Below are 21730 nucleotides of genomic sequence, written 5' to 3'. Positions count from 1 at the left end.
TTTTTCCATGACAGATTTCTCTAAAGTAACTCTGATGATTTCTTTTCTCATGGTCTCTCAGAGTGCAGCCTATTCTGTGTGTTATTCTTTTCACTCAACAAAGTTTAATTGAGCCCCTACCATGGGCCAGGTACTTTGTGAGGTCTGGGAAGGCAGTGCATAAAATGGACCTGGTCCCTGCTCTCTACACAACTGGTGGCTGTGGCGGCTGCTGCTGCTGCTGCTGCTGCTGCTGCTGCTGCTGCTTCCTCTCCTCCTCCTCCCCCTCCTCCTCCTCCTCCTCCTCCTCCTCCTCCTCCTCCTCCTCCTCCCTCCTCCCCCTCTTCCTCCTCCCCCCTCCTCCCCCTCCTCCTCCTCCTCCCCCCCCCCCCTTGTTGTTCTTCTTCTTAATGTTTATTTATTTTGAGAGCGAGAGCACAAGAGGTGGAGGGGCAGAGAGAGAGAGAGAGAGAGAGAGAGAGAGAGAGAAAGAGAATCCCAAGCAGGCTCCATGCTGTCAGTGCAGAGCCTGACACGGGGCTCAAACTCACAAACCGTGAGATCATGACCTGAGCCAAAATCAAGAGTCAAATGCTTAACCCACTGAGCCACCCAGGCACTCCCACAACGGACTTCTTGACTGGTCTTTGCACTGCTGTATTCCTAATCTTCCCTGCACTTGGCACACAGGAGACACTGAGGAACGTTCCAGGAATGTGTGTCCCTTTGATACCTTGTGCGCTGTATATTTCCTACATATGTGTGAAGATATACCCCTTCTTACGGCCATCATCAGTGCGTCTAGCACATTTCTCCATAACAGTAATTGAAACTATCAAGGAGATAATCCTTACGAAAATAGGGAGCGTCCTGCTCATTTCACAATTTTGCCCAATATTGGGTTCTTGGAGTGCTAGTCCCAGCACTGAGACATGGTGATAGATTCCCAGTAGATAGCTTCAAAAGCGAAAAGCAGAACAGTTAGGTTTTTTTTTCAAGAATTGGTAAGAGAACCAATTCTTGCATTTGTAAAAGCTAAAAGTATTTTAATGTATTTCAAATATAAAATACAAAGTATTTTAATGTTTAACTGTCCTCAAAGCGCTTCCAAAAATATCAACTAAAACGTATTAAATGTATTGGAATATATTGAAAGACTCTCTTATCCAAGGTGAATCTCTAGAATAACTTCTCATTTGGCCATTTCCTTTGAGATTCATGAAGCCAAGGAAGTTTAAGAACTTGTGCTGTGCACAGACATGTGGGAATAGGAGAAAATAATTATTTTAATTTGTTCTAGGAGCGTTCAATGCCTTGGTATTTCATTTAACACCAAAGTAGATCCCTCAGCTGAAGTAACCTCTGCTTTGTCCTAATGGCTTGAGATGCCTTTGGAAAGTTATCAGGCCAATTGAAAACTAAACTTGTCCTCTGACTGCTCTTTGGGAGCTCTTTGAGAGGAATGAGTGAATAAAACAGAGTTTTCAGATCCCAGCAACTCACAAGAAGTTGGCTAGAAATGACTTCAAGGGAGCAGATTATCAATGGCAGCAGAGGGCAACACATTCCAAGAGTTAAGTAAAGGGGACCCCAGGCGGGCTCAGTTGGTAGACTGCACGACTTGATCTCAGGGTGTGAGTTCAAGCCCCACATTGAGCCTAGAACTTACTTTAATTTTTTTTTAATGTGTTTCATTAAAAAAAAATTTTTTTTTAACATTTATTATTGAAAGAGGGTCAGAGCATGAGCAGGGGAGGGGCAGAGGGAGAGGGAGACACAGAATCTGAAACAGGCTTCAGGCTCTGAGCCGTCAGCACAGAGCCTGATGGCAGGGCTCAAACTCACAAACCACAAGATCATGACCTGAGCCGAAGTCGGATGCTTAACTGACTGAGCCACCCAGACGCCCCTAATGTTTTTCATTTTTGAGAGACAGAGAGAGAGAGCAAGGGAGGGGCAGAGGGAGACACAGAATCCAAAGCAGGCTCCAGGCTCAGAGCTGTCAGCACAGAGCCTGATGTGGGGCTCGAATACGAACGGCAAGATCATGACCTGAGCCAAAGTCAGACATTTAACCGACTGAACAACCCAGTCGCCCCTAGAACTTACTTTAAAAAAAAAAGTTAAGAAAAGGAGCTGTCGCTCTTCTTTTCTGTTGGGAGAGCTTTGGTTTAGGACAAAGGTGAGCTAAGCAGATTTGTTCTTGCTTCAGCTGAATAAAGGGGAGAATCAGGTGAGCTCATATTCTGATTCTTATTTTTAAATGGTCACTTTAAAAACAACCTCCTACAAGTTCTATACTCCAAAGTAGAATATAAAGAAGGCTTAGAGACAGTAAAAAAAATTAAAATTGCTGGAAAATGATCAGATTTTCCTAGGGATGAAGATACTTAAGTAATTCATGAATCTAAGTAAATCAACAACTTGAAAGGAAGAAAAGATAAAAGGTGAGCAGTCTCCCTCCCCCTGCCTGCTCTGGGACTTGTGCATTTCTCAGCCTTGGACAAGATGGGTAGTCATCCATTTCCAATGGAAAGGTCAGCTGTCTCTTAGCATCTGCTTTCCATTGATTTTTCCCTCTTCCCAGAGAGTTAATTTTCCTCTAGTAACCCTCTCTAAAGGCTTAAGGCCTCCCTTGGTCTCCATCATTACCGAGAAGGCATTTCTCCTCCTCACAGTTCCTTTCCTCCTCTTGGCTTGGGTCTTCTCCTGTGGCCAGTCTGTTTCCAGTTCCAGTCTGTTTCTTCCTACCACCAGCTTCCATCGTCTTAGTTAAAACAGGGGAGATCTGCTGAGTGCACTCGACCTCTTCTTGCCGCTGTGGAGCCGTTCCAATTTTACAGATGATGAGATTCCCCAACACAAACAAGATAACCACAAAGTTTTTTCTTTCAGCTTCTTATCTGAGCTGATCTCAACAGTGCAGTTTGCTACTCAGACTAATGGTCTGAGCTTTATTGATATGCAGCCGAAAAGAAAACATCTTCTTGAGGGCAGCAATACATTTTTCGTCTAAATTTTAAAAGGGTGGAGAGGAAGGTTTCCCACTGAGCAACTCTGGTTGCTTCTCATTCTTTTCCTGTCTTTGAACAAGAAACAAGATCCCTTTAGTTTTGATCTGGGAACTGTATTCTTTTGCTCCTACTTCTGTTAAGTAGAGTTTGGGGGATGGAAAGGCAGGTGGTACACGAGATGGTCTTGGGCCCCAGAAGTGAAAGAATCATCCTCTTGTCCCGCTCTCTTAGAACCATAAAGACCTTGGCGACCTGACTCGTTCTCTGGTAATGTGCCAATATGGCACTGGCTCTCCTTCTAGTACATTGATTCCAGTTCTCTTCATAGAGTTTAGACAGCAAAGAAAACAGTCTGCTTGGGGAAGGGGTTGCTGTCAGCTTTTGTCATATACCAGGGAACATCTGTAGCCAAAGCTGGTGAAACCAGGTCTCTGCCAACATGAATCAGCAGCTGGGTTTTGTATCCCACCCCACAAAGGGTCTCCAGGTCCTGATAATCCTCCTCTAACGTAATGGAATTTGGTGGTACAACTTCATGGGGTGTCTCTCTTGTCAGAGGGAGAGAGGGATTTTTGGCAGGCCACCCAGCTTTGTCCTTGACGAGTGGTAGGGAAACCTTTATTGGTGATATATTTGGGGTGTCTTTAAGTGAAGGCCAGAGCTGTCCCTTCACACTATCTCAGATCTTCTTTCTTGTCAGTGCTGATGAACCTTGAGTGTACAGAGCCAGAGCTAGACCCCACTGGAATCTGGGAGGAGATGGCTCCCCCAGTCACTGGGCCAGATAGACTGATAGTTGAAAGCAGCAATGTTGGGAGAGTGGCCAGAGCTACCGAACCGTCTGTCAGCATTGGGGAACTTGTTGGGCAGATACTCTTTTTGTCATTAGGGCTGACTAATTGTGAGGAGAATACCCCCCTCTGTGAGGTGCTTTGAGAGCTCCAGCCAGAGAATGGAGCGGAAAGTCCATCTCTGGATGGTTCTGAAAATGGGCCAGGTTCTCATTCCTCTAGGCTCCTTTAATTTCAGGCATGTGTGAAATCAGGAGTATTGGACCGGATGGCCTCTCAGGACTGTAAATCAGAGTCCTGCCCATCTGGCACCCTCTGTGTTCTTACTACACCCCCTCCCCCATATGTTTTGCTCTCATCTCCCTCCTTCCTACCCCCACATTAGAGTGTGATAAGCAAGCCGGTGCTTATCAGGAGTCCTGGAGGCTGCTGATCCTCACGTGGGATCTTCTGGCTTCCTGCCACAAAGCAGGATTTAGTCTAATACCCAAACGCTAGAGGAGATGGGCACTTGGGAGCTGCCCTTTCAACGGTGTTTAAGGACTTGACGGGGTGAGGGGCCCGGGGGAACTGCCATAGAGAACAAATTGATGTCCCATGACTACTATAGCCATAAAGGTTGTGCCTATCTGTGCAGCAAGGTCTAGGGGTCTCAGTCTTTAATTACTTCTCCCCAGTGCATTTGACCTTGTCTCACCTGAGCTGGGTCATCCATCATACTGGTCTTTTGAGGGTTTTGTCTCCAAAGTAGGTTCCTGTGCTTAGAAGCAAATTGATAGTATTTGCTTGTTAATTTTTCTGCAGCAACAGACTATAAAAGGTAAATTTGTGACATGTGAGAGGCTTCTCTGCTTCTTTCCTGGTCTGGAACATTTCTGGAAGAATTCTCTTCCTCTTTGAGACCCATCAAAAAATTCAGCACAACCTTAAAGCATCTACTTTACTAACCTTATTACTCCCCCTTCTTACAAGGCTACTTTCTCTGCCCAGCTCCCTGAAGTTAGGAATGAATCATTGTGACTTCAGCTGAGACTCCCTTGTGAAGCTTTGTAGAACTGTCACAGGTCAAGACCGAAGCTCCCCTAATCCAGCCCACTAAAATTAACACACATCCCTCCTTAACCCTGGTGTACCCCACTCATGCCATCTAACCTTGGGGTGAAGGGAAGTTGAACAGTCAACGATCCCAGACATAGTTGTTTGTCCTTTGAGTGTGTGTCCCAACTCATTTAACCATGTGGCCTGCAGGTGGGACAGAAACTATTGATTTATCTTCTGGGAAGGAAAACCTCTGTGAGAAAGGGTAAAGGCACCACACCCCATCCCCTGACTTGAAGGAAAGGGTTGGATAGGTGCAAAGGGAAAAGACAGGTATTGCCACCTCCACAGAGAGTCAGCCATTGAGGCTGGTAGAGAACGGAGCAATGAGTTCGTTCAGAGCACCTGCCAGATATATGTGTGCAAGGAAGAGACTATCCAGAGGTCAAGCAACCATGTTCTACATGACTAGTTTAGAAATTCATAAACTCCATTGGGCTCTTTTTTTAGTAGTCTCCTCAGTTAGACCAAAGATTTTTGCTAATTCTTACATTTGGAGTTGAGTCAGAAAGAGAGGGCACGGGAGGTTCTTAAAGCAGCAGCTGTGGTGCCGTCAGTCTTCTGCCTCAAAACAGAGCCAATTCCGTATCTGTAAGAGACCCATTCAACCTCAGGACCATTGCAGGGCCGTCCGGGCGGTGTGCCATTAGCCGCCCAGGCACATTTCTCAGCGCCACAGAACCTGGAAAATTATTCATAACAGGATTCTCTGTGTATGTGTCGGTATGTTGAGAACTCGTGCTGCTGTCCTCTCCATTCTGGAGCCCGTCCTGGTGAAAGCATTTCAGACAGACAGACACCCAAGGCACATGAACAAGTATTCCCACATCCAGGGCTGCTTATCACTTCATTCTTATACGTGCAGTGGACCCTTAGCTCAATTTTTACTTATTTCCTCTTTTTTTTTTTTTTTATTTTAAATCTCTCATCAGGATAATTTTTAAAGTAATAATTATTGTACCGCCCTAAATTCCTTGAATATTACTTTCTAAACCACATCTCATTTGGTCTTCTTTGTTTTTTTGTTTTTTTCCATCAAGGGACAGGGAAAAGTAGATCATCCCTACTTTCATTCCTACTTTATAGATTAATACCTGAAGAGGCTAAAAGGGAAAACATTGACTACAACTCCAGTTGCTAGATTCTTGGCTTCATGTCCTCTTTGTAGACCCGAACCATCTTTTTTGAAGCCCCAGATGCAGATTCCTGATAATAATAGCAGCAGTTACCATTTATGAGCTTGCACTGTGCTGGACATTTTATACACATCATGCCTTTTCATCTCTCCACAATTATTTGGATATTGGTATTGTATCTTTTTTTTTTTTAATGTTTATTTTTTTTAAGAGAGAGAGCACAAGCAGGGAAGGGGCAGAGAGAGAGGGAGACACAAAATCTGAAACAGTCTCCAGGCTCTGAGCTGTCAGCACAGAGCTGGACATGGGGCTCGAACTCAAAATGTGTGAGATCATGACCTGAGCCAAAGTCAGACGCTTAACCAACTGAGCCACCCAGGTGCCCCTGGTGTTGTATCTTTTTAAACTGAGATCTGGAGAAGTTACTGTTCTAGAGAAGTGTCAGGACTCCAACCCAGGGCTTTCTAGCTCGAAGGAAAGTCCCCATCCTTCATTCTCCCAATGTCCTGCTCTCTGACTAAAGTTGCTGTGGAATGTCGTGCAGCTCAGAGGCCAGAGAAATTGGAGGCTCTCTTTCACCTACTCCAAACCCTTAGCCACAGCTGAGCTGCCTCCTGAGAAAATAGTAGCTTTGGAAATAAGCCTACTATTGAAGGGAGATTCTCCCTTGGAGAAATGGATACGATCTATTTAATGGTGATTTATATAAGCTAGAAAGAAGTCATGTACCTGTGTGTTCAAGATTCCCCTCTTCCCTGCTTCCTACATCTTAGCGCACCTTTTAGGTTTCCTTAACAATAGCAGTTTTAACATTGCTTTTAATTAGATGAATTAAGAATGTTCTCTGGTGTTATCACCCCCTCCCGCCCCCCTATCACCTTCAGTTCTCCATTGCTGTAAGAGCTGTGATTTCCATGGTAACGGGACTCCCAGTTGAGCTTGGCTCTCACTGGTTTGTCTGGTCAGGGGAAAGTTAGGAGCAGACCTTCCTGGGGAGTGGAGCTCTGACAGCCTTTCCAGGGGGCTACCGTAAAGCCACGAAGTGAGAAGAGCTAAAAGGTTGTTATGTTAAGGAGAGCATGAGCAAGCTTCCTGCAGAAAAGCCTAAGTGACCCCTAGCCTTGCTGGACAGAGTTGTAGCCTTCTCCTAAAGTCGAGGGCCCCAGGCTCCCCCTGCCACCTCAAGTTCTTCAGTATGTGTAAGAGGCCTTCTGTTCCCAGCCTAACTGGCTCCTTTCCTCCCTGTGGTTAACTTGCTTCCGGCCATAGAAGGGACTTGGTTATTCTTGGTAACAAATTGTTTCTCCTCGAATTCTCTTTTCTTCCCTCTTTTCTCCCCCACCCAGAGAGTTTTCAACGTCCTTTACCCCATGCCTGCCGACCAGCGGAGACATGTCAGCATCAACTCTGCCCGTTGGCTGCCCGAGCCAGGGCTTGGCCTGGCCTATGGTACCAACAAAGGAGACCTGGTGATCTGCCGACCAGAGTGAGTGGCCCAGGGCGGGCGGCAGCACGGGTGGGAGGGGGTCATCCAGGCTGAGGACGTGAGTGATCAGCACCATCTGTGGGTCTGGCCGTGAGGTGGGGTCTTGTAGAAGGGAAATCGAAATTCTGCTAGAGCCTGCCTCATTCTCTGCGTCACTCCATGGAGGGTCCTTTTAACTTGAGGTTGCTAGCGTTAGCTCTCCGTCCCAGAAATCTTCAAAAGACTGGTTTAGTTATTATGTCTTCTTAAACCTAAGGCAGTATTTTTTTTCTTTGTTTTCTCTTGTTCTCTGGTTCCCTAGTGATAGTAAAATTTCCCTGCAGGCAAAAGCATAGATATCAAAGATTCTTTTCTAAACGCTTTTTGAAAAATTCAACAGGTGGTCTTAGGTTTGTATAAATGCCATAGTCATAACTTAAGAAATAAAATTGGAAATAAGAGTATTGTTAAAGCCCTAATTTGTCAGGCCACTGATCTCTAGCAGCCTGGCTCTGTGTCCTGCCTGTTTTCCTTTCTGCTTGTGCTTCCTAACAGTGAAGGCAGATTGGAAAGCTCCATTTAAAATCAAAATGATTATCCGGTCTTGAAGTAAGGGGTAGGAGGGGACAGGGAACCATAGCACCTCTGTGTTGGGTCCTGATGACCCCCCTTCCCCTTGTGGTGTTTTGGAGGACAGAAGTCTGTTCTTTCACTTGAGACCCTGGGAGTCAGCCAGGTCTGTCATCAGTTTCCAGACCCAGCCAGGTGGGGCGCGTGAAGCTCTGTGCTTCAGTGCAGATCAGGCTGATTGCTGCGTGGGCCGCTGCAGGGTTCCAGCAGACTGAATGCCACTTCTGCCTCCAGACCGTCCTAATGCTGTCCTTCACTTGGTGCAGCGCCTTCTCCCAGGGTGTTCTGCAGATCACAGAGCATGGCGTGACTGGTCTGGTAGGGTCTCTGGCTGTTGGAAGTGTCCACTTTGCCTTTTAATAGGGCCTTTGGTGGCTTTTCCTAGGGTGTGTATTTGGGTCACTTCTTGCGGCCTCGTAGATGACTGGTGACTGAGCCCTTGTCAGCTGAGCTAGGTCAGTAGCTCAGGAGAAAGGAAACCCGGTTCTAAGGGGAGCTCTTTCATTCTATCCTGAATTTTTGGAGCCCCTCCCAAAGAGAGGCTGCCATCTGAGACTGTGGTCCTGCCAGCTGCACTGTCCTCAGGCTCTGTGTCCAGAGAGCCCCTTTCGCTAGCTCCTTGTGCCTTTCCAGAACCGTGCCTGCCTCTTTGAATGACCGTGCCACTGTTAGCCCCGTCGCTGGGTCTGTCTGTCTCTGCCCTCCCTCTGGCATGACCGTAGCCGTGGAATCAGTCTGCTCTCAACTCCTTCTTTTTCCCCAAAGCACATGAGACTGCTTGTCTTATCTCTGCCTCTTAGACATTTATAAGAGGACTCTAATAGACATCTTCTCCAGAGCTGGCACAGAATTCTGGACCATAATTTTATTCTTAACAACACTGTAGTTATAGGCCCTTCTTAGTCCCCATTTCCCCCAAGACATCCTTCCTCAACATTATTGTCTTGTCTGTAGCTCCAGCCACTGACCTTTGTGCCAGGCAAACTCCCATCCCCATCCCTTGCAGAAGTGGCCTGCCCCTCCCGAGGCACAGTCTCTACTTCCAGGTTGTCGTGGTCCCACAAAGGCTTTTGTGTCTGAAACCCCGGCCTCCGCACTTGGTGTGAGTCACAGACACCTCAGCCAAACATGAAGCTGGCTTTGGCCTCTCTTCTCTCTTTTCTCCCCATATGTCGTCTTCAAGATCCAGCTTCACTAGGCTGGAGCCATCCTGGGCTGCCTGGGGAACTCTTAGCTGCAGGAACTCAGGCCTCTTCCAGGAGCAAGGGAGCCACCAGTATTTGACAGCACAAACAGCGTCCCATCGCAGACCAAGTTGCGTTGGCCTGAGAGAGAGAGAGCTAGCTTGGCCTACCTGTCTTGGGGTTGCTGTTTCTCCTGGTTTCTTGGGTCCTTTTGGCAAATGCCCCAAATCTTAGGGTGCGTATTTAAGGGGACTATGCAAATTAAGACAGACATGACTCTGTCCCAGGTTGTTCAGAGTTTCTCTGCTTCTCAGTCCCCTTCATATCTGTGGGATTTGGCCTCAGGCAGGGAAGCCCGAGCAGTATTCTGGTAAAGAAGGGAAGACTCAACCCAGGTCTCCCAGCAGATCAGAGACAGAATTAGGCTTCCTGACTGTCCAGTCCAGAGCTCTTTCCTACAGCTGGTTTTTGTGGGTTTTTTTTTAACCTTTTTTCAATCACAAACACCTTTGAAATTCTGATGGAAACAATGTACATTTTTCTGCAGAAAAACATACCACAAGAACACACGATTTCATAACTCTCTTAAGACCTCAGGTAAAGAATGCAGCTCTAGGTTACGTTGAGGCATTTAAGCGGTCAGATGATGGGGACGCGGTGGGAAATGAGAGAGGAGTGAGAATGTTCACATCTTTTGAATAGTTGGTGGTTGGTCTCTGGCCCAAAATGAGGAGAACAAATGAATAGGGAAGTAGGAGCTCAGGGTTGTGTCTCCAGTAGGCAGATGCCTGAGGCTCACCGCCCATCCCCTTGTGATACAGTTCTGGCACACCCTTTCCCGAGGGCACAGCAGCCAGCCAGCCAGCTGGGCCAGGATTACAGCCCTCCCTCTAAAACAGGTGGCCGTCTTTGTCCACAGACACAGGCAGCTGCACCTCCGTTTTGTGCTTTCAGCCCTGCTCTTGATTTCTCCTCCATTGTCTTAGCCTCCACACTCTGTCCCAGCACAAAGACAGAGGTCACAAGCCCCTGGGGCATCTCTCGTGGCACTGAAAACCCACTGAGGTAGAACAAGGCCTAAGGAAATCCCCATTGCTCCAGGGTAAGAAATTCTTAGGACAGGTGAGGAGATGAACAGCTGGCCCTGTAGCCCCTGCACAAAGCCAGTAGGGTGGCGGATAGCCCCGTCACCCCACCCTTCCCAGCAGTGAGGCGCTCCTTTCTCCTTTGCTTTGCTCCCCCACCCGCCACTCCTCCCAAGCTGCTGCTGCGCCTCTGGCTGACTGCCAGCCCAGCCAACACCCCCAGTGATAACCATAGTGGGCGTGAAGTACCAGATTGATGTGAGGGGGTGCTTGCTCACTTCCGGCTTCATAGATCAGCCCTACAAATGGGGGGGAGGTGTTGCTGGGAAGACCACTGCTTCTCAGAGTCAGCTCTGAAGACAGAATTGAGGGACTCATGCCAGAAGAAACTAGGCCGGGACCGTGGGGCATCTGGCCCCCTGGCTGAGTGTGGGGCCCTGTCAGCTCTGTCCCTTAAGAGGGAGCTACCACTGTAAACAGTGATTGCAATCAAGCATCACTGACCAAGGAGGGAAAAGGCAGATCCCCGAGTCAAAAGAGGAGCCACAGAGACTTCATGTTTCAGGCTGCCCCACGAGAGCCAGGTGCCAGCTCTTTCCCACTTGGCAGAGATAGTGGGGATAGATGCCTGTCCTTCTTTCCAAAGAGACAGCCATGTGGGCCAAGCCTCTGCAGCCATGTAAGTGACAGAAGAAAGAAGGATGTTCTCAAAGGGAATATTCCCTAGATGTTCAGAAGTTTAGGGGTGCCTGGCTAGCTCAGTCAGTGGAGCATGTGGCTCTTGATCTCAGGGTTGTGAGTTTGGGTGCCACTTTGGGTAAAGAGAATACTTAAAAATAAAATCTTTAAGGGCATCTGGGTGGCTCAGTTGGTGAAGCGTCCGAATTTTGATCCTGGCTCAGGTCTTGATCTCACAGTCGTGAGTTCGAGCACAGCTTACAGCTGCTACTGAAGGAATCCAGGTGTGAAGCGGAAGTCCATTTGAAAAGGCTGACGCGGGGCGCCTGTGTGGCTCAGTCGGTTAAGCATCTGACTCTTGGTTTTGGCTCAGGTCATGATCTCACGGTTCATAAGTTCGAGACGCACGTCAGGCTCTGTGCTGACAGCTCAGAGCCTGGAGCCTGCTTTGGATTCTGTGTCTCCCTTTCTCTCTGTCCCTCCCTCACTTGTGCACGCTCTCTCTCTCTCTCTCTCTCTCTCTCTCTCTCGCTCTCAAAGATAAATAAACATTTAAAAAAAAAAAAAAAAGGAAGGAAAGATTGACCCTGATTGGCCTTCCATGCTTCTTCATACTTTTGTGTATTGGTCTGGCTTCCAGGAAGAACCTAAGGCAGACAGTGACTGTTTGATCCTAAGACCCAAGGAGAAAGGAGATGAGTCGGGACCATTCTTCAGCTTGTAGATGGAAATCAGTGATACTGGGTATTGAAGGCTAACAGTTCCAGTAGCTAGAGAGTGTATCTTCAACTCTGATCCTTGGTACAGTACCTGGAATTCTATCCAAACTTTCAAAAACATGAGCTTGCTGTAGTCGAGCTGCTCTGACCACAGAAAGCAGAACAAATCAGGGTGAACAGTAGACCTGTTGGTGGGGGGGCAGAAAGGAAGGGGGGGCCTGGACGGCACATGTGCCAGTCTCCATTGCCTCCTTCTGTTGGCTGTTGACCTCAGCACCGAATGTCCCAAATTCACAGTTCTGAGCTCACAATGCATGCTGCCAGATGGAAAGTGTGTAGGGGACCCTTTGACCATCAGCATCATGCTAACAGTTCCAGCTCATAGAATGGGCCTTCAGGTGGCTGGTCTTCTGAGACAGGAAGGAAGGTTCTTGGTCACACAGTGCATAGCTCGGCGTAGGTTTAGTGTGAACAGTTTGTTGTCACTAACCAGCCCTGGCTAGCAAAAATTACAGAGGAAGGATTTGGCAGGGACCCAGATGGTATTGCCACCTGTCAATAAATCTTGACAAGTTTGTAAATCAAAGGCTCCCTGGCAGCTGGCTTCACATGGTGCCTCATGCAGCCAGGATTTGGCTCATCAGAAGCTATAGTGATGACTTTGTTTTTGGAGGTCTCTGCTGTTGACCTCTAGCCATTTGCCTCTTCCCTAATGGAAGGTCCTCTCCTGTCACCTGTGCCCTGCAGCGCCCTGCTGTTCTCAGACAATGCCCACAAAAATAGCTGAATGTTCCAAAGGGGAAGGAGCTGCTCCTTCTTAAAGGGATGGTTTGAAGATCACACCAAATCCGCAGCCCAGCAGGCCCTCAGGAGTAGCCAAGAGGGGTTAGTACAGAGCAGGGAATGAAGGGTACTTGTGTCTGGCTGTGGCCCTTTCCCTCCAAAGATGCTGGTGTGCCCTCAGGTGAAGCCCAGTCCCCAGAATCTTCGTGACCCTTGAAAGACAGATAAGGGGCTCAGGCCTAGGTTGGTTTCCTTTCACCTGCAGTAGCACAGCCTCCTGACACACAGTCCCTCCTCATCCGAGCCCTGTCAGGTGCCCATCCTGGCTAATCCTGTTTAGGAAGGAAGCACCTTACTTGACTCCCCCACAGCTGTCTTTTCCTGGCTTATCCTCTTGACCCACTGGCTTTGATTTCTCTGCTTTTTTTTTTTTTAATGTTTATTTATTTTTGAGAAAGAGAATGCAAGCGGGCAAGGGGCAGAGAAAGAGGGAGACACAGAATCCGAAGCAGGCTCCAGGCTCTGAGCTGTCAGCACAGAGCCTGACGCAGGGCTCGAACCCATGAACCGTAAGATCATGACCTGAGCCGAAGTCAGACACTTAACTAATTGAGCCACCCAGGTGCCCCTGATTTCTCTGCTCTTTATTGAAGAAGTTCTGCCGTTCAAGGAAAATGACCTAGGCCTCTCAGTTGAAAAGCTAGCTTTCGCTGGAGCTTGTCTTAGCTTGGGCATCCAAAGCAGACCACCACAGGCTGGAGGGCTTAATCAACAGAAATTTATTTCCTCACAGCTCTGAAGGCTGAAGTCTCAGATCAGGGGCCAACATGGTTGGGTTCTTGTAAGGGCTGTCTTCTCACTGTGTCCTCACACAGTGGTGAAGAGAGAGAGCGCGTGCATGAGATCTCTTTCTTACCCTTGTTCTTCTTTTTTCTTGTTTGTTTTTTGTTTTTTTGTTTTAAACTTTATTTTTAAGTAATCTCTACACACAGTGTGGGTGTTGAACTTTACAACCCCGAGATCAAGAGTCACATGCTCCACTGACTGAGCCAGCCAGGCACCCCATTTTCTTACTTTCTTATAAAGCCACAGCTCTGTTGGATTAGAGTCTTACCTGCATGACCTCATTTCACCTTAACTACCTCCTAAAGACCCTATGTCCAGCTATAGTCACACTGGGGGATAGTGTTCCAATATATGGATTTGGGGGGGGTACAGTTCAGTCCACGGCTGTGCTCTTCAAGCACAGTGCTCATGCCCTGTCTCATTTAAGAGCAGAACTGGCTGTTTTGAGTATCTCTTAACAGTCTCCACAGGGACACCAGAGTTCTGGTTTTTTTTGTTTTTTTTGTTTTTTAATTTTAAAGTGAGGTCTGTGCCCAGGGTGGGGCTTGAACTCATGATCCCGAGGTCCAGGAGTCTCATGCTCTTCGCACTGAGCCAGCTGGACGCCCCAGGGACACCAAAGTTCTGATGGGCCCAGACACCTCTTCCTCATCTCCTATCCACACCTTCAGCACAGCACCCCACCCTCAACCACAGTGACTGCTAGGTAACGCCTCTTCCTGGAAAGAATCTTTAAAAGCAAAGCAGTCTGTGTAACGGGGCTGCTGCCTGTGATGGTAAGTCATCATGGAAACGTCAGAAGCCACTGCTTCCCTCCTGGCAGCGGTGCCCTATGACACTGGCAGAACCGCTTGATGGTCCATTACAGGGAAAGGAGGAAGCAGGGCAAGGTTGGCAATCTGGAGAACTGGACAGATAGAAACTCCTCTCCGCTGTCAGCAGTGCGGCCAGTGGCCACTCGAGGGTCTGTCTTCTACGCCAGTAGGAAGTATGGGGACACTCACAGGGCCGTCTTCTCTAGGAGCACCTTTCCCCACTGCTAGCCCAGCCTGCCCTGGCAAAGGAGGCTCTAGGTCTAGAATAGAAAGCCTTGTGGACTATTCTGGCTCCGTGGGGGCTTTTCCCTGCTTAGACTTCTGAGCTCCAGGCAAATTAAGAATGGCAAGATGCCCTGGTTTTCCTTCCTCCCTGCCCCACGGCAGCAGGGAAGACCCAGTGGCAGGAGCCTGTGCTTTCTCTATTTCGGATCACTAAGCCCACACTTGAGGCAGGGCTGTCTGTGGCACCCCGTCCCTCCAGGGCCTCCCCAGTCTCTCATTTGCTATCTTAGCTCCTTTCTTTATGCCTGAAGAACACTCAGCCCACTGCCTGCGTACAGTGTGGCTATTTTTTAGCTATCTCTTAGGCCTGAGGAGGAGCTGGTGAGGCACTGTTCAGAGGAAGGAAGAGGCTAAAAACCCACCACTACAGGCATTTGGGCTGTTGGAGATTTGTCCGCACTGCTCCAGCACTGCGCTTCCTGGTGGAAATCTCCAGTCCTTGTCTCAGCTCAGCCCCAAGAGAGACAAAGGAGAGATGAAGGAGGGCTACCAGGCCACAGGCCACAGAGCCTAGGAGGTGTAAGGAGTTCTGGCCATTCTCTTTCTAATGCTCTCCACCTTTTCTCCTCCACCCTTCCCAACTGCTTTTCAGGGCCTTGAACTCTGGTGTTGAGTACTACTGGGACCAGCTAAACGAGACTGTCTTCACTGTCCACTCCAGCAGCAGGAGCAGTGAAAGGCCAGGGTGAGTTTGGGAAGGAGGAGGGCACAGCTGTTGGAGGCCTGTCCCTTCCTCCTGTTTCCAGTGGGCTCTCAAGCAGTGCCCTCAGACTGCTCCGGGGCTCTCTGGGTGCCTCTCCTCAGCCACAGCAGCTCCTCTTTGATCTGCTTCATGCATTGAGCTTTTGCACACAGTTGGATTCGAGAAAAGTATTCTATGGCAAAGGACAAGAACATGCTCTGCTCTTAGAGTCTTGACTGAGAATAAGCTAGGACATCCTGTGGGCTTCTCCCATCCTGGCCATGGTATCTAGGCACACTGGGGTGACGGGAGAAGACAGAGCACTAGGGAGGGATGCTGTCCACAAGAAGAGTGCTGGGAGCCCAGGGAGAATCTGTGGACAATACCGCAGGTGACCAGGGCCTCAGGGACCAAGCTGCCCGGAGCTAGCACCCAGGGACAGACACATCCCAGGAGCCAGTTAGAGTAGGAACCTCGTACTGATCCTCTTATCAATGTATTAAGGAAGACTGAAACATTATGAGAAAAAAGTGATGGGTCAGTAATACATGCAAGGGCATCACTGCTTTCTGGAAGAATTACAGGACATGGCTAGAAGAATAGTCCCCAGAAGCAGCTAGAAATGAGTAGCTGGTGACTGTCATGGAAGTCCTGGGCCCCCTCTGCTGCCAGCTGTATCTATCCCAAGGGTCAGTGCCTGGGAAATGTGCAAGGAAAGGGGTGCTACCTTTGGGCCTGGGCGTTATTCATAGGTCAGCTGGGCTGCCTACCTTCAAGGGTCTGTTGTCAGAAGGCCCTGAAGGAGGAGCCCAGAAGGGCCTCATAAGAATCCTGATGCTTTTCCTCCAAAGTGGAGATCCAGTGGAAATTCCAGGAATTTAAACTGGAATCTTGTCAGCATATAGTTAGAAGGAAGGAAGGAAAAGCTAAGAGAGGAAAGGTCCCTTCTACTGCTCACCCTTTGTCCCACAGATCTCAGCTGGTGGCTTCCTGAACGTGGATAAGAGGTGTTCTTTTTTTTTTTTTTTTTTTTTAATGTTTATTTATTTTTGAGAGAGAGACAGAGTCTCTGAGAGAAAGGGAGACACAGAATCCGAAGCAGGCTCCAGGCTCCAAGCTGTGAGCACGGAGCCTGATGCGGGGCTCGAACTCTTGAACCACGAGATCATGACCTGAGCCGAAGTCAGATGCTTAAACGACTGAGCCACCCAGGCGCCCCTAAGAGTCTTAAGATGAGCCTTCTCTACCTCCCCAGAAAAATCCTCATTGTTTAAGGGAGTGACTGCACTAACTGGCTTTGCAAAATTGGATGGTTCTGCAGCTTCCTCTCATTGTCCCAGAGCTTGCCCTGATCTGGAGGAGAAAGGACACAGCTGAGTTAACTACTTTTGGGAGGTAGCTGCAGCAGCACAGGGCTTCTTTCTCGTCTTAGCCTGTGGGCCCTGGTCCAGGGGACTGTTCCCTGAGGAGTGGCGTGGAACAAGTGGAACTCTCTGAGGCCTACCGTCCCAAACCCTGCCTGACTTCAGTCTGCCCTTCCCTCCCTAGAACCAGCAGAGCCACGTGGAGGACTGACAGAGACATGGGTCTGATGAATGCAATTGGGCTGCAACCCCGGAACCCTACCACCTCAGTGACATCTCAGGGCACCCAGACTCTGGCCCTTCAGCTGCAGAATGCAGAAACGCAGACGGAGAGGGAGATACAGGAACCAGGGACAGCAGCTTTGGGTCCCGGTGAAGGTAAGAGTCACGTAACACCAGAGGGGAAATATGACTGGGAATGGGCATTTGGGACCTTCATCACCCCTCCTGGTCTGTCCGCAGAGACCGTGGTGCTGAGAAAGGGCCCTCCCCTCTCAGAATGACTACCCTCTGACTGCTTGGGGAATGTTCCCCTGGTGGCGTTAGGAGCCTCCTCAGGCAGGAACAGCATCTCCCTGATCTGGGTCACTGTTTCCACCCAGTGGAAGCTGAGTTGCTCTTACAGCTTTGCTCCACTCCCACCAAGTACCCTGACCTCCTCCTCCTCTAAAACTTGGAGGACCCAGGTTGTTCTTCCGGAGAGAGCGCACAGGAAGTAGTGTAGATGGGAAAGACTGCAAGAGAGACTCACTGGTGCGAGCTCTTATTCCACGGTCAAGCACACCAGACCTTGGGCTTCCAGGGCCAGCCCACAGGATAGCTTGTCAAGCTGCTATTACAGCCATGGCTCCTTGCCCTTCTGGCTACAGCCGGCATACCAGCAGCCCCGTCCTTCACCTACCTCAGGTGTAGCTCAGCCAGCATCAGCCCTGGCTCTGTGCTGGCCTCACACTTCTGAGAACCAATTAGCACTTCCCAGCGGTAGAGCTCGAGCCACTTTGGAGTCTGTCGACAGCTGTGTTAAGCAGGCTGTTCTCACTCAGTCACTCTCCTTACCCCCACCCCAGCCCCCTTGCCGGTTGGAGCTCCAAACAAGGCAGCAGCCTCCAGCCAGACACATATGCTTTAGGTCTGTGTTGAGCCATTTGCTCAAAAAAACGTCCACAGAAGGAAAAGCCATGGTGTGCATGAGGCGTGTAACAAATTCACCTGTGTCTCCCCCAGGGAATAGCTTTTCACACTCTAGTCACCCCACAGGGCACTGTGCCTCTCACCGTCATCAACTGAAATTTTTTATTTGTTTTTTAATTTTTATATAATTTCTAGTTAGTGAACTGAAATTTTTAAAAGTTGAATCCTTTTTTGGTCTGTGGCCCAGGCCACCTCCCCAGCTGAGGCCCGTGACTCTTTGTGGGGTTCTCGCCAGTTTCAGAGGCCCGAACCTCATTCCCTTCCTGTCTCCCCCGCCATAAAGGAGAGCAGGTGGTGGAGGGTGAACCATTCAGAGGCCAGAAGCACTCTTCAGTAAGAGTAGCCATCTGGCACTGAAGTGTGGGCAGAGTAGGCTTGGATAGCTCTCTGCATCTGTCTGAGGCCCGGTGACCTTTGCCTAGAGCTCGGGAGCACAACCCTTCTTAGCATCCCAGTCCTTTGCAGAAGACCCTCACCTAGACAGAAGTAAGAGAGAGGTGTGGGTTGCAGGGAAGGGTGTCACTGGCCAGCCTCATGTCTCCTGGGGCCAGGAGCCTTGTTCTGAGGGGCTTAATTACCCCACTGGACCACCTACCACTCCTACCACTCTGGTAGCAAGGCAAGGGACCGGGAAGCAAGAGTCTCCTTGGGTGCAGGTGTCCTCCCTGGCCCCCCCATCCCCTTCCAGCAGCCAGGCATGGCAGCTCTGCACATCCCCACCCCCACCCCTGCCTCCTCTCTCACCTTACTGGCGAACTGGCGGCCACACCTGCCAGAACATGTAGAAGAAACCCTTAGTTAAGTTAGCTAACCCTTCTTGTTGGCGTAGCTAGGAGGTGGGGCCAGGAGGGATACATCCCTACTCACTAGAGGCCCAGCTAGATTAGTGGGGCAGGCAGCTCTACCTGAGTAATTCACACTCTGGGGCTGCCCCTCCCTTAGCCCCTTCCCCGTCAGCACCAAAAGGTTCCCAGGCTACTACTCATTTTCTTGCTCTATAAAAATTTGATTAAAACCCATTCCGCTCATTCTAGGATGTCCAGGAAGAGCCTGCCCCAGGGGGAATTTGCAGGTGTCAGCTTTTTAGCTTGTCCACCTTTAAACCTTCCCTACCCTGTCACTCAGAAAGGGAGGGGTGCGTTCCCAGGGCTCACTGCTTGCTCCCCTCACTGAAACAGTGCCCGCCTGGCATACAGTAGGTGCTCAGGAAGTGTGTGGAATGAATGGACTTAACGGAGCAAGGGCCCACCCCTGAGCGTGGCTGTGCTGTACTCTTCTGTCTCTGATCTCAGAGAAGGCTTGCCCGGGGCTCCTTCTTGTCTGGTGAAGATGAGAGTTATTAGCCCCACTGCAGTAGCCTGGGCCCGGGGCCAGAGAAAAGCGAATGTGGAAAGTGAGGGACTAGAAAGCCAGCGGGTCCCCTGAGGGCAGGAAGCACAGCTCCTCTTCCCACTCAGCCTGGCTCCCCTCTTCTGGTCAGTGACAGCCCCAGAATTAAATGCAGTTACAGGGCATTTATGGGAACTTGCTGATCCCATCCTGGCATCCACATCCAGAAAGTACCTTAGAACTTGCCAAGGAAAAAATGTCCTGTCAACACTAACTCAATTTCCCATTTTTCAAAGACAAAAAGAAATGCTTTTGCTAGGGAAAGAGACAGTAGAATTAACCTCTGTGGCCACCACTGCTCCTCGAGCTAATAGCTTGGATCCCCAGCCACGGCTGCCTTTTCCCTTAGGCCCCAGTGTGTTTTTTTCTTGAAGAATGTGCCAGCTGCCTCCAGTGCCAGCTCTTAGCCTTGGCTTAGGGTTCCCGAGAGAGAAGCACAGCTCACAGCTGTGTGCACAAGCATGAGGAAGTCGTCCATGGGCACAGTTTAACTTCTTCCATCCAGTCTCTTTTGAGCACTTACTTTATGGATGATACTGTGTTAGGCACCATGAATCCAAAGGTGTTGCAGAGAGAATCCGATTCAGAGATGAAGCCATCATCTCTCCCTTCAAAAAGCAAGTCCAGGGGCAACTGGGTGGCTCAGTCTGCTGCGCATCCAACTTTGACTCAGGTCACAGTCTCATGGTTCTTGGGTTTGAGCCCCACATTGGACTCTGTGCTGACAGCTCGGAGCCTGCCTGGGATTCTCTCTCAGTCTCTCTTGCTCTTAAAATTTAAAAAAAAAAAAAAAATCCAGAAAGGAAACAAACACGTAAGTACTTCTCCCATAGCAGAGGAGCGACATGTGACTGGGTTTCAGAAACTGCCTTAAGTCTGAAGCACCTGTAAGCCGTGCATTAGACACTGGACCCAAAGATAAATAAAACTTATTCTGAGACCTTCAGGGACTTGGAGACCAGAAGGGAGATGCCACAGCCACAGATAACTCACACAGAGAAGAGTGGGACACTGCGAGGGCTCAGGGAGAGAGCCGGTGGAGTGGTATTTACATTGACGTTGACATCCACAGTGTGTCCCTGGTGTACGTGAGCAGGGGATTGGAAGGCACACAGAAGTGCCTAGTTGGGTTTGGTGTGGTCATTGGTGCAGGAAGAGGGGATAGTCTGGGAAGTGGCTCGGACCTGACCAGAAGGCCCTTAAATGTAATGCTAAGGCATCCTGACAACTATGAGGGCTTTTGTTGCTGTTGGGTTTTAAACAGATTATGGACTTAACCAGAACTCAGTGAATCCGAGATTAATTAGAATGGTAATAGCAGATGGGGCGCCTGGGTGGCGCAGTCGGTTAAGCGTCAGACTTCAGCCAGGTCACGATCTCACGGTCCGTGGGTTCGAGCCCCGCGTCGGGCTCTGGGCTGATGGGTCAGAGCCTGGAGCCTGTTTCCGATTCTGTGTCTCCCTCTCTCTCTGCCCCTCCCCCGTTCATGCTCTGTCTCGCCTGTCCCAAAAATAAATAAAAAACGTTGAAAAAAAATTTAAAAAAAAAAAAAAAAGAATGGTAATAGCAGCGTGGAGGCTGGGTGGAAAGGGGAGAGATCAGCAAGATCAGGGAATACAGCCACAGTCATGGTGAGAGGTGGCCAAGACCAGAGCCATGGGTGCAGTGGGAAAGGGCAGGCGGGGCTGGGCTCCCTGAGGGCCTGGCTGTGGCACCTCCCTTAGGGCGCCAAGGCAGCCCTGTCCTGCCCCTGGAAGTGAGCTACATGAGAAGAGCTGATAGTTCACCAGGCACAGAGCCCAGCACAATGAGTTCCAGTGCCAGCGGGCCTTGGGCCAGCCCACTGCACATCCCAGACCCAGCTGGGGAGGCCCTCAGTGCACAGAGTTCTTGGAAAGCAGTGGGGGTGGCAGTGAGCACAAGGAGGTCCCCAGGGGGCCTCGCCAGGCAGCTCTTTTGGCTCACAGGGTGGTAGCTCTGCTGGCACTGAGGCCCTAGGTTGACCTTTCCTCTTACCCTCTGCCCCCCTGTGGGAAGGCTTCTCCCCCTGAGAGAAGTGCTGAGAACCTTTCAGATCCTTTTCTTCTGCCCTGGGAGTTGGCACTGAGCTTTCTGAGGGGGAAGTTTGGAAGGGCAGCCACCTTGAGGGCCGGCGGGTGGCGGGGGCGGGGGGCGGTGGATAAGTAGAGTGGACTGGGAAAAAAAGCAAGCCGCACATAAGTGAAAACCCAGGCAGAGTCCCCACTGCTTAATGTTGATGAGAATCATCTAAGACCCATAACATGAGACTGCCAAGCACTAACAAGGAGGGAAAGATCTAATGGGGCTTTAGACACCATGAAGCTGTGAAACTGGCTGGAAATGCAGCTCTAATAAGGAAAGCGGAGAAAAGGGACTGGACAGGGAGGGAACAAAAAAAGTCTTACAAAAATAGCTGTTGACAATAAGTACTCAAAAAAGAAAAACCCTCACCATCAGCGCCCCCAAATCTGCAAAATCCCAAAATGGCCAGCAAGTAGCCAAAGGAAATAAATTGATAGTTCAGTAGTGCCAGCCCTAGCAGCCCAGGAGCCTTGATCGTAGTTGCCCACAGCCT

General features: G+C 49.6%; 1 protein-coding gene across 9 annotated transcripts in view; it reads left to right on the top strand.

Annotated features, from left to right (window-relative positions):
• The window catches only part of AMBRA1 (autophagy and beclin 1 regulator 1), a 179078-nt gene that overhangs the window by 154705 nt on the left and 2643 nt on the right, over nucleotides 1–21730 (top strand). For 8 of the 9 annotated variants that reach the window (XM_011286779.4, XM_011286778.4, XM_011286774.4 and 5 more), the window contains 3 exons: nucleotides 7365–7504; nucleotides 15101–15193; nucleotides 16739–16932. In XM_011286779.4, the coding sequence (XP_011285081.1) occupies nucleotides 7365–7504; nucleotides 15101–15193; nucleotides 16739–16932 (427 nt within the window). Of the gene's footprint in view, nucleotides 1–7364; nucleotides 7505–15100; nucleotides 15194–16738; nucleotides 16933–21730 lie in introns of those variants that run through there. The other variant, XR_002145883.3, reaches the window with a different exon arrangement.

This window comes from Felis catus, chromosome D1 (assembly GCF_018350175.1).
Source record: "Felis catus isolate Fca126 chromosome D1, F.catus_Fca126_mat1.0, whole genome shotgun sequence".
NCBI classification, from domain to species: domain Eukaryota; kingdom Metazoa; phylum Chordata; class Mammalia; order Carnivora; family Felidae; genus Felis; species Felis catus.
This window is presented reverse-complemented; position numbering and strand designations above follow the sequence as displayed.